We start from the raw sequence: 17162 nt of genomic DNA on the forward strand, positions 1-17162 counted from the left end.
GTACTGAGGCTGTGAAGCACCTCCCCACTCAACAGTAAACTTGTTCACAATGCAAAAATCATACTACACTGGTTTGTATCAGAGTGAAATATTACCTAAAGCTTTGCCACTAGAGATCTTTTGCAATTCCTGGGTTTTCTTTATTATTTGCCATTATTTTTTGGTTGATTCATAGCTTGTGATTATTACAATGAATAACATGGCACACTGCTTCAAAGTCTGAAAGAGTGTAAAATTCAAAATACTGACGTTACCATTCAACTGAAGCTTACAGTTTACACTAGACAAAACAAGTTGATCAAGTTAACTGAGAAAAAGCAGCTTTTGCTCAAGAAAAAAAGCGAAACAAAAGTATTACACAAATATTTAGCAAAGTTACAAAATAAAAAATTTACATTTCTATTCAGATTTTGTACAAGAAGAATTTCCTTGAATTTAGCCATCCTGAAGGGACTTTTCAATAAATTATTTTTCAGATTCTAATTAATAAGCAATGCCTTCTTTACAAAGCGGGAACAGCTGTTTTACAGGCTCTTTCTCTCCCCAATTAATTTAAATAGTACAATTAACAGAGATTATAACTATTTCATCTCCACTGATTTCAGCTTACTGTTCTGCTCTGTAGATTAAACTTTTGCCAATTTTTCACACCATACATAGAAACAAAAAATCTAGAAGAGTGAGTTGGAACCACTCCCAAAGCAGTAAGCAAATTCCAGGTTCAGGTGAGAGTAAATCACTTGTTATGGTAGGCTTCAGTTTTGCGGTATTGTATTAACAGCAAAACCACCAGCAAATTTTGAAACTTGTTGAAAATTACTGAAAAATACACTGTAATATATCAGTATACTTTCTTTCCCTCTCCCCCCACTTTACAATAGTGAAAAGTTTAAGTTAATGAATAATATATACTAGCGAGGTGAGAAAAAAGATATGAAAGAAATTGCCTAACTTGTTTGTTTCATCTTGTTTCAAGATTTTCATTACCGTTATTTAACATATAATTGCCAAGTGAAGAGCAGGGAACAAGACTTTTAATAGTTATATTTTATGATTAAAATTATGTAAAGTAAATATACCAACAGACTAGTATCTGGGATCCAAAAGATAGATGGATGCACACAGCTGGGCCTCAGGATTCTTCTTTTACAATCTCTACCCCAAATTTACTAAATTTCTCTCCCCAAAATCTTTTTATTTCAAGGTGATTATGTTTAGAACAAAATTAATTTCCTCCCTAAGGCAGCTTGTGAATTCTGCCAGCTGAATGTGCTAGAGAAAAATCATTTTGATAAACTCTTACCAATAATGAAGCAACATATTAAAGAGAGACTTACTCAAATGTCCTGGGTTTTTTTTTCCCAGGGAAACTATAAAAATAGAAGGGAAAGGAAGAATCCAGCAGTAGAAAAAGTGATGTTACTACTGGATATGGAAGCCCTGAGTCTCAGCATCACCACTCTGCAGTAGCACCACCTCGCCAGCAGCGGTTTTTAGAGACAAAGACGTAGGGAAAGGTTGTAGAACCAGAAAACATCGGAGGAAGAATGAAAGACAAATAAAGAGACTTTGAAATGTATTTGTTTCCTCATGGAAACAACATCATGTTCATCAACCTACTCCTGACACACAAAGCTTTTGTGAACAACACCATAAAGTTCATTGGCATGAAGTCTTACAGTTCAAAAAGGACCGTATGGAACGACACATATAGATATAGATATATATACGTATAATCACTTTGCACACTTGCAAGGAAAATCAGGTTGGAATGGAAGAGTAAGAAGGGGAAAATGGAGCTTAGAAGGCAAAACACACTGGTTATCAGAGGTGGGGCAAGAAACAGCAGTATTCTGTTATCTCTTCATGACTTGGTTTTTAAGAGGTGTTTTAGATATAATGATGGATGAGTTCAGGGCTATTAAATCATGTATCAGACAGAAGTAGCCATGGAAACAATTTGAGGAACTAGGGCAGGAATTCTGACAGAGGTAAAGTCTGATGTGTGAAATCCTTGGGCATGGCAACTACCTAAACCTGCAAAATCTACATGAACAGCTTTCCCGTTCTGAGTAGAATGGTTATTTCTCACAAAAGAAAACTTTCTTCCAATATAATTTGTTATTGTTCTTAGAACTTCATAAGGCGCTATTAAGTTGAGTGATTACCGGCTGATTCACGAAAACCACCTCGCTTATTTTGATTACTAATTTTTCCTACTACTGTTACCATGAACTCTGCATTACCATCCTCAGTAATATTCACACAGAAGGATGCCACCATTCCAGCCATTGGTGTCTACATTCAGAGCTTATGACTCAACTCCTACCCTTAACTATTTTCTGGAAATAAATACATTTCTGATGCTAACTGCAATGGGTTTATTTCAGAAACAAAAGTGAGATTCCTAATTAATGCTTGCTTTGTTTCAGGATATTTAAAAATCAAACCTGGGACCTGAAAAAGTTTACAGACTTCTTAAGTTACATGAAATTAGCCATGAAAATGTTTTAAAAGATTTTAAAATAGTACTAATTTTTTACATCTGAAAAATCATACTTTGATTAAGAATACTCTAAGGTGTGCTTTATTAGACATTTTCTAAGCACATGACTAAGTTAGTAATCATCTTTTTTGTCTGAAGGGTCAGAAATTATGTTAATCCTTTCAATTCTTAAAAATACAGACTGATTGATTTTGAGTGTATAATGCTTTGTTTTGGTTTGTTTTTTTTTCCTTTTGCAAATAACCATGAGCATAATAACCTAGGCAAGAAAACTGGGGACATATTTGCACATGCAAAGATATCCAAACTATCTTGGGCACCAGAGACAACACAGCCTGGCTAAGATGACAGGCTGCTGTAATTACCCATGCTAACGTATTTCTGCGTATACCACACTGTACTGGGCTGCACCTACCTGTTTTCTGAACAAAGAGGAAGACTTCCAGAAATTTCTGACTTTCCTGATAAAACCGCTGTTTAACTTTTTAGGAGCAAACTAAAGAATTAGTAATTATTTTAGGTTCTTCAAAGGACATTTTTTCCCCCGTTTTCCTTCTATTCAGAGTAAGCACAAAAAATATCTTTGTATATAATATGAAATATACATTTTGCTTCAGGAAAGGAGCAGGTTTAGGTAACCTTATGAAAAATTTTGAAAGGAAGTGTCTTTAATGTTACTTATGAGTAAGTGGTAGTCAATGTTGGGAGACAGGAGGAGGCTTCCCATTTTTCATACTTAACCATTTCTATTTGCTCTTTAAGTCTAATAGGAAGGCCTTAAGAAGCATATTGACTTAAGCACTGAAAATTTGTCTTTACATGTTTATTTTTTCGTTAATTTTTTAAAACTTTCATCTTTATGATAAAATTACTACTTTCCCTGCATTTCCTGAAATATTTTCTGATCTTTTTTTTTTTTCCCCCTTTTTAAACAAAGCCTCACAGCAGAGGACAGCCATGCACTAGAAGCATAAAGTTAACTTTTGTTGCACTTTACCATGTCATTCTATTCCGGGATAATGATTTTATCTGTTATCATTCCTTTTAAGCTTTATTTACTTTTGTGTTATTAGACTGCATTTTCTATCAGGCTCCCTTTGCTATTCTCCTTTCCAGTACATTGTTGTCGACTGACAACATCTTGTTCTCATTTATACACTAAAACATTTTTATTGTCAAACCATCTCTTTCAGCATGCATGCCTGACTTCCACTGAACACAGGAGCAGGATTATGAGTGAAATAATGTATGTGAAACTAGTGATAAACTGACAGGATTAGAACATATAGCACAAATCTGTGCAACTCTGAAAGTTACAGACTTAAACACGAAAAAAAAAAGAAACCGGAAAATAATTCCTGCAGAAGTGTGGAACATAAAATATTAAGATTGAAGAAGAGTTTTATTCTGCAGGTATTACATTTAATTCATTCCATTTTTCAAAACCACCTACATTAAATTTTCCAAGTGAACTATTTGTTTTGCAGAAGAGAGGAACAGTTATTTTCAAAATCACAAAGAATCCAATAAAATGCCTAAACAACGTATTTCAGGTTTCCTTGGGTAGATTTATCCTTTAATAACCACTGTAATAACCTACATTGAACATACCGAGTTTTGCTCAACTTATAATGAATTTTCAGCAGTATGTCCAGCTGATTAGATATAATTTCCCATATGTTTTGGCCAATTACTTATTTAAGATCTTATTTAAAATTCCTTAGAAGTTATGTAACATTTCCGGAGACTGAAAAAGAAATCATTTCAGATCCTACCCAACACAAAGCCAGTCTGGACATGCAATACTATAGTTGATATTAGTGGATATCAGAAAAAGGCAGTGAACTGGGCTACTGTATAGACAGCATTTCTTTATCGTTCCTGAACCCATAGTGATAATAAGTGAACCTTGTTCTATAAATCCTTTCTTTACCTTGCCAGATAGCAAAATACACCACTTAAGAGGAAAAAAAAATACGTGATTAAAAATTAATTGGATCATAGAGAGTAACAGTAATGTAGTGAATGAAAAGAGATGGAAGCGTAACTTCCCAAACATTCCTAGCTTGCCACTATACACGTGATAGCAATTGGTACAGAAAAGAACTCACTGCTACTGACTTCCCTGCTTCTCTGCACAAACGTTGCCTTTCATTAAAGTGATAAAGTCTGTTTAGCCTGCTTTCCTTTCTTAGTGAAACTAGAACATTTCCAATATAAACTTTCCAGACAGGGACCTTCTCATTTCCTACATTTCCCTCGCAATAGCAGACACTACTCATTCCACACTTTGCTCAGCAGCCCCTTGTTGGCATCATTCTTCGGCATGAGATCCCTTGGCAGAATCACATACAGGAAGTCCTACTTTCTACACAATTTCAACAGCAGTTGATGATGAAAAGATGGCAGAGATGGATAGCGAAGACAGCTTTTTAATGGGTCTGAACATTTTTTCAATACGAAATCTGTGGATTCTGAAATGATACCAACATAATCTAAGGGCAATTATGAGGTATAAATCATATTCAAGGAAACGAGAAAAGCAGATGACTATCAAGATGAATGTTGGTATCCAGATGCTATAAAAAATTATCTGATGTTTCCAAAGCTTTAAAACTGCAGCAATACATATCAGATTTACGGAAGCGTCACATCGTGTATGTGATCTGAAACACTAAACAATTCCTGAAAAAAAACATGTATGGCTTTCATCATGTCAGCAAGACAAGTTCATTATTGCTGAAGTATTCAAGTAGCTCATCACTGAGACAGATAATAGTACCAAGCATTAATTGCAGATAACTTTTTTAGCAATTTTTCCCTTAGTCTCTCAGGTGTAAAGCAACTCTTCCAAACCAAGCCCAAATTAAAATCATTAACAAGCAGAGAATAAGAATAAGCTTTCATCCTTGCATGCTTTGCCAGTGCAGTGTTCCTCATTTTCATTCTCTGGTCAGTTTGAAGAGACTTTCTTAATCATGATAGATCAGTTTATTTTCCAAATATATGAGAGTACTTACCAGCTCTAAAGCCGTAGAGTTGTCTTCTGTGCTTTGAACAGTCTCAAAAACAATAAGCCTCCTTATGCTAGTTTTACATCCATTTCCGGAAGAAGTTTCCCTTAGACATCTCCCACTAATTGCCACAAAGACTTGTACAGTAACCCAAAGGCAAAACAGTAACCTTCTTTTCTAATATAATACTAATCCAAATCCCCTCTGCCTTTTTCCTGTGGAGGCAGGCACACACAGTAAACAGGAGGAGAATCCTGCTTGGTTGCCTCATTTGTAAAACCACTATAAAACCAGAAGGAAGTTTCCAAAGTAATTGCTGTGATAAAAGGAGTTGTCAAGGCTAAGAGCCAGATGTGGCTTCAGAAAACTGTTTTTAAACTCTGAAGCACTTTGTTCAGTAGGTCAGGACATAGGAAGTTTGAGACATAAAAAGTGCATTTTTGTTTAAACTTAAAACAAATACAAGGCTCCTCTATAAACTTTGAAAGAAAGTTAGCTTACTGGCTGCCTATAAACTTTGTATCAGTCCTGAATGCAGGGCTTGGAGAAGACACAGCTAGTGGTAATTTTCTATTTTACAAGAAAATAGAAAAAACATTTTGCTTTAGTACAATGAAATGCCTGTTACTAAATAGACATTATCTGTTACTACATTTTTTGGTAGCAGTCTTACTTGTTGTTAAAAATATTTCGTTCTCTATAATACAGTCTAAATTCTGCAAATTCTGCATTATTTTTCCTGTCTTTTAGGCCACATTTGACATAAAAGGCTTTGTCTACCTAATCAATAAAATCAAAGAAGAGCATTCATCACTATTTCTGTCTTAATTCAGCTAGCCATGTAGAAACAGACCAAAAAAAAAAAAGTCTGTGAAAGCAAAAAGTTCTCACTGCAATGGTTTAGATCAACAAACAATCCTTCTCTGTCATTACTGATGTTTCATTTTCAGGTCACAGCTTTCTGATCTGTAAATATGATTACCTGTAAACCAAAATTATTAGACAGGTATTATTGTAACAGTTTTTTTTTCTAAAAGTATCCCATGCAATGAAGTCTCGGGTCACATCAATATGCTACCTGTGTTCCGGAACCCTGCAGTAATGATGATCAGTGCGACTGAGAGAATAAGCTTTACAACAATTACATAACTCCTGTGAAACACGCGTTCAATGCTAGAATTACAAAGTGCCACAGGCATAATGGGTGAGAGAATTGCGTAACGGCCTGCCGAAGGGTATCCTCTATGTAAAGCACAGAACCTTAAAGAATGCTTAATGGAAAGAAGAATTAAGGATTTCCCCGTCCAGAGTGAGACTCAAAAAAATACATGTTTTGAAGTAAAACTCAGTCCTAATTCTTTAGCATTATAGTGGATGAACTGCTGTGGAAAATGCATTGTGATGAATACTGTGATTAGGTAATTACTAAGCAAGATAACATGTCAGTTTTATCTGGTGAGACGGCTTTCCCCATGTTTTAGTTGAGGTTCCTGAAAATACTCCTACACTCTCCTATACATTAAGTGAATTTTACCTTTCATTCGATGTGTCTAGCTATCATTTGGATTTTGCTTAGAAGGAGAATCCTACACTTTAGAGCACTCTCAACCACTACATTTGCTACACGAATTGAGTTCTTCTAAACTCTCCTAACTTCTTGAGGCCTCCCAGCTGATACGATTTTCACTCTATGCGGGGAATCCTACATCCTAAATTCTGTGCAGTATAAAGTTTCTGAAAGAAGATGAGTCAATATGAATCATTAGAACCCTTGATTCTATATAATTTCAGTTGCTTTTGGTACAGAGAATCCCTTGTAGGTCAAACTATAATATGGGAGCCACCTAAATTTCTTACCATGAGATGCCTATTTATTTAAGCTGCAACTTATCTAATCCCTTAAAAATATATTTTAAAAATATTTAAGTATATTCTGACAATTGACACTTTATTAATAAAGTTCTGTGTCCATTACCTTCAAGGATGATTTAGTCCGAGGCTCTGTTTTCTGTCTGGTAAGCTTGTTTTGAATAAGCAATGACTGATCTGTACGAGCATCATAATTTCCATGTTCTGAATCATCTGTGTATGCATCTTTGTCCTTTCCCGTGTCTGAAGGAAAAACAGAAGAAAACAGTGGGGCAACTGTAGGTTATAGTGGAGAGAAACTGACAGTATTGTTACAGTATTGTCGAATATTCCTTTTAAGTGTCCACTTTTCAATAACTTATATTCTGCCCTTTCCTGCAAAAGTCTTATTTGAAATGTTGTAATGTTTGTCTTAAGCTACAAGTGACTTCTATTTTTAGTAGAAGTCCTATATAAACTTTTTTTTTTCTGTTAACATGAGAATCAAAATAGCCCACAACATTCTTCACAGTACTTTAAAAAAAAAAACAAAAACAACTAAACATAAAGCAATATAAACTGAATATTCAAATGCTTTTGTGCTTGAATCACAACTGTCGAGATTCAAAATGTGTTATCAAACAGGCAGGTGCATCCTGGAGACCAGAGTAACATCTTAAATGTAAATAAGTAGTCAAAATGCCTGACTCCCCTACACATACGCCGCTCATCATGAGATATTTGAAAATTTGTATATTAAAGTATTGCAGTGACCACTTCAGAACACATTTTAAGAGGTGGAAAAAGATGGTGGTAGAAGATAGCTGACACCATGAAGAAAGTGTTTTCCTTTTTCATTTGATTTGTTTTTAATTCTTCAACAAAAGTTTCTATTTAAAACTTAGTTGAGTATCCTAAGATAGCTGCAGGTGACTGAGCCACTGTCTCAGATTAAAATTCCTCCTGCATCATCACTGCAAGCAAGTTAGAAGGACTTCAGTCTCTGAGTCACTCTACATCCTCTATCAGAAGGGAGACTTTTTTTCCCAGACATTTAATTTCCTTGCACATTCTCCATCAAAAAATCATGACAATTCCTAACCTATACACCCAGTAGGAGTAAAATGAGGGGTAATGCCTGTACCACATTGGACCATGTTGGAAAACTGTTAGTCTTGAAAAAAAAACATTTTAGAGATGAAAAAGATGGAATAATTATTCCCACACAATTATATCTTGGACAAATAGGAAATAGAAACATATTCAGACAAAAAAGTTACCCACAAATCCTGAGCCAAGTTCTCATCCCAGCTTTCACATCAACATGGGAAAAGTCAGGGGAACTGGGAACAGCATTTAGCCCAGTAATTCTAAACCCTAAATAGAAGCCAAGAAACAAGTCATGGTTGCTGTGGGAACCACAATCTTGAATTTCCTGAATTTTATATTCATAAAAGCTCATCTACAACAACAAAGTATTTTTCATTAAGTTGTTCAGTTAAATTCTCCACAGAAAGCAGTACAGAAAAAAAAAAAAAACAACCCACAATTATCTCATGTAGCCTAGGCATTTCTGAGATGGAATATTAAACTGCAATATTTACCAAGAGCTGTTTTTTCTGCAATTTAGCAGCTTACATAATGATTACACAAAACGAGCCCTCGGTAATTTCAGAGACTGATATTAAACTCAGTAAATCTGTGAAGGGATTTCTTAATGTGTGTAATAACTCATTTTAATTGTCAGAGCACCAAACTCAGAGACTTTATTTATTTTAAACAATGTTTTAACCTAATATACAGGTTACTCTGTGTAATATAGTGAATGTAGTAAAAAGACTATGAAGGTTTCAAGTAGTAGGTACACAAAGTAGGAAACAGGACAGTTAAGCAGCTTTGCAGATTTGACTCAAGCCCAGGTGTGATGAGCCCTCAGCTCTACTGAAGATCAAGGTCTTGTAACAGAACCCAGGAAAATGAAAAGAGACAGGCCTACGAAACCTAAACGTTTGCATCTACATAGGCTGTTTAAGCTCAAAGAAAGACTTTACATACATTTAAAAGTCTATTTTTATGAGGGAAGTTTTAGAGGATTAGACATTATGAGTACACCTAATACTCCATAAAAAAAAAACCTTTGCAAAGGTACATAATGTTCTATTTAAAGTTATGAAATGAGTTTTCCTTTAGTGCTCAACATACTTCTACCTGCTAAACATTTTTATGTTTTCAAGGACACAGCTTTTAAATTGTAGCATGTATTTTCTGTAAAAAAAAAAAAAAAAAAAATTACCTTCCATTTAGAGATACTTGCTATCTTGTCTGAAATGTAGTCAAAAAAGGTTTTAGCAACAGAAAAAAAACCAAAGAAATTTAGAATTAAAAAGGTACATTTCTTATAAAAAAATTTAAGAATACTATTCTACCTTTCAGCAGCTGATGACTTATTTTATGCACCTACAGCACACTGTCCTACAAAGTGATGGTTATCAATACAGTAAAAAGGGGAGGAATTAAGATTAAAATAAAGCATCTAAAAATTGCACTTGAATAAGCATTTGTTATAGCTGTCTGAAAAAAATGTCAGATTGAGAGACATGGCATACAATCCATATTTTAAAAGTATATTCACAAGTGTGCATTTTTCTTAGCATTCATGTAGTTTTAGACATGAATGTCAACAAAACACCTAAATTATGCTTCTGCAGCACATATTAAACCAAAATCTTTACTATAAATAATTATACTCAAAGAAGTTCAATGGATTGTATCATATTTCTACACCAGAAAAGATTAGAAAGAACAACTGCAACGTGTGTGTGTGTTTTGTGAGGCTCGTTTTGTGAGGCTCATTTTGTTTCTTAAGTTGAACTTTTTGTAAATTTCTTTTGATTAATTTTAAAATTTTTAAATAATAGACAACAAAATTTGTTGGATTTAGAAAAAGATCTTGAGAGAAGGTGACAGAAATGAACCTTTGCCACTAATAGCATTGACTATGTTTTTGTATGCTTCTAGGATCAGGTGCTTTTTCTGTAATAAGGTACCCACCACTTTTATTAAAAGAGAAAGTCTCTCTTCTGTAATTTTCCCACCCACTAAGCCAAAATTATGTTCCCTGAAAGATAAACTTACACGATCTAAAGTAACTTGAGCTTGACAATTCCTAGTGTCACCAATGTGTACTACAATATAGTGATTTAACTCCTTAAGCCTTTCTTCAATAACTGCAGTTTCTGAATTACCACAACATAGTGTTTGTCTATAAGGTAACACTATTTTCTGCCATTCTTTCCTCCACAGTCTCTATTATTATTTTGTTTTGTGTTTTAAATGCCATTTGGGATTACTGCAAGCCAAATCAAGATAGCATCCCTGAATGTCACGGCTGGAGCTGTACTGCCCAAGGACATTTTCAGTGCAACATACCCCAAAAACAATGACATAGACTAACAGTCTTGCTATTTGACTTCCATTATAAGTATGCATCTTTAAATTCAAACATGGAGTCTTTATTTGGCTGCGGCTCCACAAAACGTCATGAGAAAAGCTTGGCTGCCTCAAGCTCTTTCCTTCTGTACTGTGGGGGCAAGCTACTGTTTACTTCCTTTTTTATTTCCCATCATGCCTTCCCTGGCCTATGACAACTCATTTACTTGTTACTGGTGAGAAGAACTGCCAGTGCTCCCTGCTCTTCTAGTTCTTGGATGGGCTCTAATGCCAACCACCACAACTAGCCTGCTTGGCTTCCGGAGGGGGTAGGCAAGAAGCCAAAGGAGATTAAAAAAAACCCCAACAAATCCAGTTCATATTACTCTAGAAGCTCAGGCTTTTACACCAACTAACAGAAAGATGGCTCCTTAACAGACTAGAGATCGTTGCTCACGTCCCCAGGCGTATGTTCTCCTCCCCACTGTCAGTAAGTGCTGTCCCACCTGTGCTTCACTGGCCACATCTGAAAGACATGAGCTAGGAGACCCATTCCTGTATGCCAGGGGACTTCAAAGCACTCATAAGTTTTTTACTAAATGTGGCTTTTTTTTTTAAATTTTTTTTCCTCTTTGCAGAGCTAAAAATTTGATCGGATTCTCAGCTGTGTAAATCTAATCACTAAAATGCTGCTCTACAATGGCCAGTGATCAATGTTTGTATGTTGAAGCACATCAGCTGAGCAGACACAGTGTATTAGCTTTCAGTTAATCTACACTTACACTTCAGTAAGGTACCAGATTGAACAGTGATTTCCAAAAATGTCTAAAAACCTTTTTGTCAATGTAAAAATCTGGCAAAGTTGGCAAAGACTGTAATAGTTGCTTATGAAAGATTGTTCCATTTCTCCTTTACTGCAGAATAAAATAAAAGGAAAAAAAAACAACAAAAAAACCAAACAAACACCAACCAAAACATAAAATAGTTTCCGTCCTACTGGGGAGAGTCTTGCCTAAAAACAGCTCTCCTAGATTAATATTAAAGTAAACGGCAGATCTAGAGTTATCTGAACAACTTTGAAACTCTGCCAAACCTTAAGAGATGTAAAGAAAAAAGAAAAAATAGAGAGAAAAAACCCCATGATTGGTGTAAAAAAGAAAAGAGCTGCAGTGGGAGAACTGCAAATGGGAGGATGGGACTGGTGTATGCTCATGTCCATGTCCTCAAAGCAACAAGGACATCTAAAGGACATCTTCCTTCATTCTTAACCCCTCCCTTTTTTTTTGAGCTCCTGGCAGAATCGCCGTTTTTCATGGCTGTTCAGGTAAAATATTATTGCTAATGCAAACAGAATGTACATGACTTTACACAACCTCTTTATGTGAGTTTTCAGAGTACCTACTATAAAGAAAGAGAAAGATTTAAATAGTAATTCTACAAAATCTTATATTTAAAACACTACATGCTTGCAATACTGAGTGAACAACTATACAAAGTAACTGTAATGCATTTTTAAGCAATTACTATAGCCAGTAACAACACCATGCTGATGTATTTCACTTATTCAATTACATCAATTAAAACTTGTGTGGTAGTTGGGATATTTTTGAACTGCTGTCACATAAAAAGTTTTGTTAAAAAAAAAAAATCATTAAAGTTATATATACAGTTTGCAAGCCGCAAGTGACCTGTTACAGAAAGGAAAATTAATATGGTATTATGACTTCAAGTCAGGAAAAGGAAGGTTTCTGTATTAAACTGTTTAGCTTTCCCTAACACTGCACAAATAAGACAGAAAAAAAAAAAGGCTGAATTTTAAATAACTTTGAGGATATTGAATCAGAGAAAATGGTGACAGCTTGTAATTCTAGAAGCTGAGAACAAGTCATATTTCAATGCAGTCAATGGGAATTTCACTATTCAGTAAGCCAAGGACTTTAACTAGGTACATACTTATATTTAATTAGGTATATACTTATAATCGTTGGCACACCTGAACATACAACTAAGTAATGCGTACTGTCAGCTTGGATCCACCCTCAAGTATAAAGTGTTTTAAAAGAGATTCAACAAGCATTAATCAAGCGGATGACAGATCTCTTCATCCTGGTAGTTGCTTTGTTTTGCTATCTTGTAATACAGAGCCATGATGACTCAATTCAGTCTTCAGACATCACAAAAACCTATCTATGCTTCCTGACATACAGTTTTGCTCTGCTTGATGCATGACAGTGAGATTTGCCCCAAGGACACTTACATGACAAAATGTTGGAGAGGCTTTTCTTTCTGGGAGGTTTTTTTACCTAACAATACAGAAGCATTTAGTTTAGAAATTGATTTCTAGGTCCACACCTTGCATCTTCTTTTTGGGGCTTTTTTAACTGCTTGGCTACCTTCCTTGCTACCCTATTTTTCTGAAGGGCCAAGAGCAGATGTTCATTTTATGACAGTTACAGGATAAAAAGCATTTGTTTCAATTTCTCTGTAATGTGCAATCCACTAATATATTTTAGATAACTGTAGTATATGATAGCAAATATTTTTCAATTGAAATGTGACACAGTTATGGAAAGGAAAATTAATACAAAAATTATTCCTAAATAGTTTCTGTTTCACAAACTTCGATATGACTCTCGACTCCACCCTTTGAGCCTTTACACATTTAGGGACAGGCCTTGTAAAGCTTTAGTAAGAATAAGATTATTGGTCAAGAAATTAATCCTCTATTGTCCTAATAACAAATAACCTGGAGAAGGATATCATTAGACACCTGGATAAGTGGCACTGTGATGGATTTAGGTCTTATTTTACTGTGCTGTGTACCTGGAATACTATATTGTGTATGTAACACAGAAGGCGTTCAGCTACCTGTGTATGTGTATTTATATATAAAAAAATTACCATAACAGACAAGCACAGGCTTTTCTTAACGTACATTTTCTCATGAGCTTTCAGACAGTGGTAACCGTTACACAGAAGGTTTCTCCTTTTTAAAAATGGAGTCAGGAAGGTATTAGTGCTGTTTGGAGGAGTTAAGATGGTGTACAAAATTGGTACAGGCACATTAAATGCCTCAAGCACTTTGATATTTTGAACCGCAATATTAAGCTTTCTGAAGACTAATCCTTATTACATGTCAGCGAGAATTATGCTCATAACGGATCACACAGCTTCCTCATCCATGCTGCCAGCTCTCCAGGCGTGAACCAACTCTAATACAAGACAACTCCCTCACACATCAGGTGCAGGAAAAACTGTCCTAATGCAGCTTTTCAGCTGTCTCGCAACACAGTCAGCAGAGGTATAATGGCCCTTACCTATGAAGGCATTGCCCAAGGACCATAAGCTTTTGAAAAAATAATTCTAGAAGTCACAACGGAAACGCCACGTTTCTGTTAAAGCAGAATGTGAACTCTGTTTTCTTGAGTCACAGCTTCTATGATCTTTCAGTCCCTCCTTAGATGTTAACATTGTATACATTGCACAGGTTATTCTGTCCATTTCAACTTATCACACCATCACTTAATCAAAATTCACTAAAAAGCGCTTCCATAATCGAGCACCAAAAAAAGCTTTTATCAGGCAGTTACTTTGATAGCTTGTTGGATTGTTAATTTTGGTTAGGTCTTCATTTCTCAGTTCTCTACATTGCAGCACGCAATATAAATAAGGGAGGTTCTTATATATAAGTTTTGTAGTAACAGGATTTAGGGTACATTCAGAATACAAGGTAACCGTTACAGCAAAATTATTAGTTGCTTTATTCATGATTAAGTTCCTATCTAAGAATGATTTCATGTCATGCTAAGGAAGATGACTTACTATGCATAAATCCCTCATAATTAACCTAATTCAGAAAAAAAAATTAAAAAAGAAGAAATTAATTAGTGTTGTTTTATTTGCTAATGAGCCTTGGCTTTATTTGCCACATAACTTAAGATTACACAATCGTTATATTTAAATCCTGAATGCCAATTTCTGTTGATTATATTATCCATTAGTCATTTTTCACATCTTATTTGAAATGAAGTATTTCAACCTAAGAATGGAGGGCAGATCCTCGGATGATTCTCCACCATTTCTGACGGGAGGATCTGCAGAAAGGTACTTACATGCTTATTTGTGTTAGAATGAGATAATTGGATTTTTAAGTTAACAAGCAGACTATCAGATCCACAAGTTTTTCTCCTAGTCTAATTGGATTTCCACTATGGCCTAACTCCTGAAAATTTTGATGCCTTAGCTATGTATGTGATAAAGAGGATCGTTAAAGGCATTTATCTGTGGTGCATTAAGAAATACCTTTTGTACTTCTGGCTCACAGCATTGGAAAGTGAACATCAAAAAAGGAAGTCAAATCTTGCAACACCAATGACAGTAATTTTAACAATGGAAAGGGACCTAGCAAACGGAAAAACAAGTCACCTCTCAGTCCAAATACTGCTGCTGTGCTGCTATTAATTTTACTAAAGCCAAAGGGCAATTTGAGAAACGATCAGACTATCCAGTGGAATATTATCTCCTGGTCTTGTAAGCCTTTACACCTTACACTGTTCTTTTTCACTTGTACCATGCATTAAAAGAGTGTTCCTCTTAGTTACATCAAGAAAAAAAAAATCGATTCTTCTTTGAAAAAGGAAGTTATTACTGAACTAAAGTAAAACATTCTCCTGCAAATCATGTAAATTCTCTCCAGCTTAATGCAAGAGCACTTTTCAGTCAGTAATAAAGAACAGCTAACTTCTCTTACATTCAGTCAATTGATTTCTAAAGTAAACTCAGAACTCCAGATAGGTACTAAGTAAGCACCTCCTATAATTTTAACAGAGATTACTGAAGATCTTTCAACTGTTCATGGAGATAAAATTTTAGTACAAATAGCCTTAATCAAAATTCAAATTTATTTTAGAAAAGATGGCCAGCCAAACTAGTGATCATTCAAAGATAAGGGTCATTCTCTTTATGCATATAATGGCCTTTAAGGAAAAAGAAAAGTGTTATTTAAAACTTTACCAATTACTGTTACATGCATGCACACACAGACGTAGCCCCACACTAGTGGAGCAGCTCCTGGATTAACTAACTCATTACTTAACCTTAACGTGGCTGCAGTTCTGCTGTTTCTAGAGCTTAAAAAATTCTAGAGGAAACAGATTTTTACTAATGCAACTTTCTGTATGTAGTCATTATGTAGCTACTAGGAACTACCCATTCCCCACTTTTTTTTTTTCCAGCTCCAACTAAAGCCACAAGCTATTATTGGTAGCTGCAGTAAAGCCAGAAATTTAGTAATTGAAGTTAAAGCTATGTCATTTAAATCCAGCTCGAATAAACTAATTACTGAGCATATCTTTCAGAAGAAAAATAAAACACAGTAAAACACAATGGAATATAAATATACACTACATCTTTAAGCAAGTATCCACAGAGAGAAGACTTTGAAACAAAAGCATAATGTTGAATGAATATCAAATGTCTGTGTATCATCAGTGTAACTTTTAAATGTATTAAAAAATGGATGATGCTGGAATTATAGTGTTACAGCAATGAGTTCTGACTTTAACATCCAAGTTCTTGTATAACACAAATTTACATGTATTTACAAATATAACACAAGTATTTTAATTTTTTCTTGTATTTACCTCTTAAAGATTCCAACACTCAATTCTCAAAAAATATGGAAAAGATTTTTCCTGTTCTGCCAAATCTATGCCTTTTAGGTATTTGTGACTATTCCATTAACAGGAGACAGCAGTCCAGGTAAGTCCTGGACCACAGGTATACTGTTCATGTTACCCAAAATACCACACTGAGACTTCGTCTGACTGTCCCTGCCATCTCACATAAGCATCTTTCTGCGTCTGGCACCAAAGAGTATACACCTAGGCAGTAAATACTTTTACTGCCCCTATAAAAGCTGCTCTGAAGTCTTCCCATTTTATACTAGAACAAAAACTTCACGCATCTTTCAGGAAAAAAAAAAGTAATGTATTACCTCAAGAGAATCTGTAACTTAATCTTACAAAATTGGTCTTTCCTGTACGATTCAGTAACTGGAAGCTCAGTCTTCCACTTCCCTGAGACACAGCTTCAGCAGCAGGGTACTGGTTACTCTGCGGTCGTCTCCACCATGGCGAGAAATCCTACCCTCTTCTAATCTTGTGTAAATAGTTCTGAAGAAGTCTTGACAACTTGGAATGTTCTTATCACACCCCATGTGTGTGGTTATAGGATTTGACTAGCTACTTGTAGCTAAATGAGTCGACAAAAATGAATCTGTCTTGTCAAGAATAAATTCACTGCCATTAGTTTTTCACTAACTACATTATATGGGTTAGCAGGCATATTGGTCTCTTGCAGAAGTT

General features: G+C 35.1%; 1 protein-coding gene across 1 annotated transcript in view; it reads right to left on the reverse strand.

The window, feature by feature from the left end:
* The window catches only part of ANO3 (anoctamin 3), a 196128-nt gene that overhangs the window by 59232 nt on the left and 119734 nt on the right, over nucleotides 1-17162 (reverse strand). The window contains exon 4 of the mRNA XM_086748795.1: nucleotides 7496-7632. Within this exon, the coding sequence (XP_086604921.1) occupies nucleotides 7496-7632 (137 nt within the window). The remainder of the gene's footprint in view (nucleotides 1-7495; nucleotides 7633-17162) is intronic.

This window comes from Chlamydotis macqueenii, chromosome 5 (genome assembly GCF_036417535.1).
Source record: "Chlamydotis macqueenii isolate bChlMac1 chromosome 5, bChlMac1.mat, whole genome shotgun sequence".
Lineage (NCBI taxonomy): Eukaryota > Metazoa > Chordata > Aves > Otidiformes > Otididae > Chlamydotis > Chlamydotis macqueenii.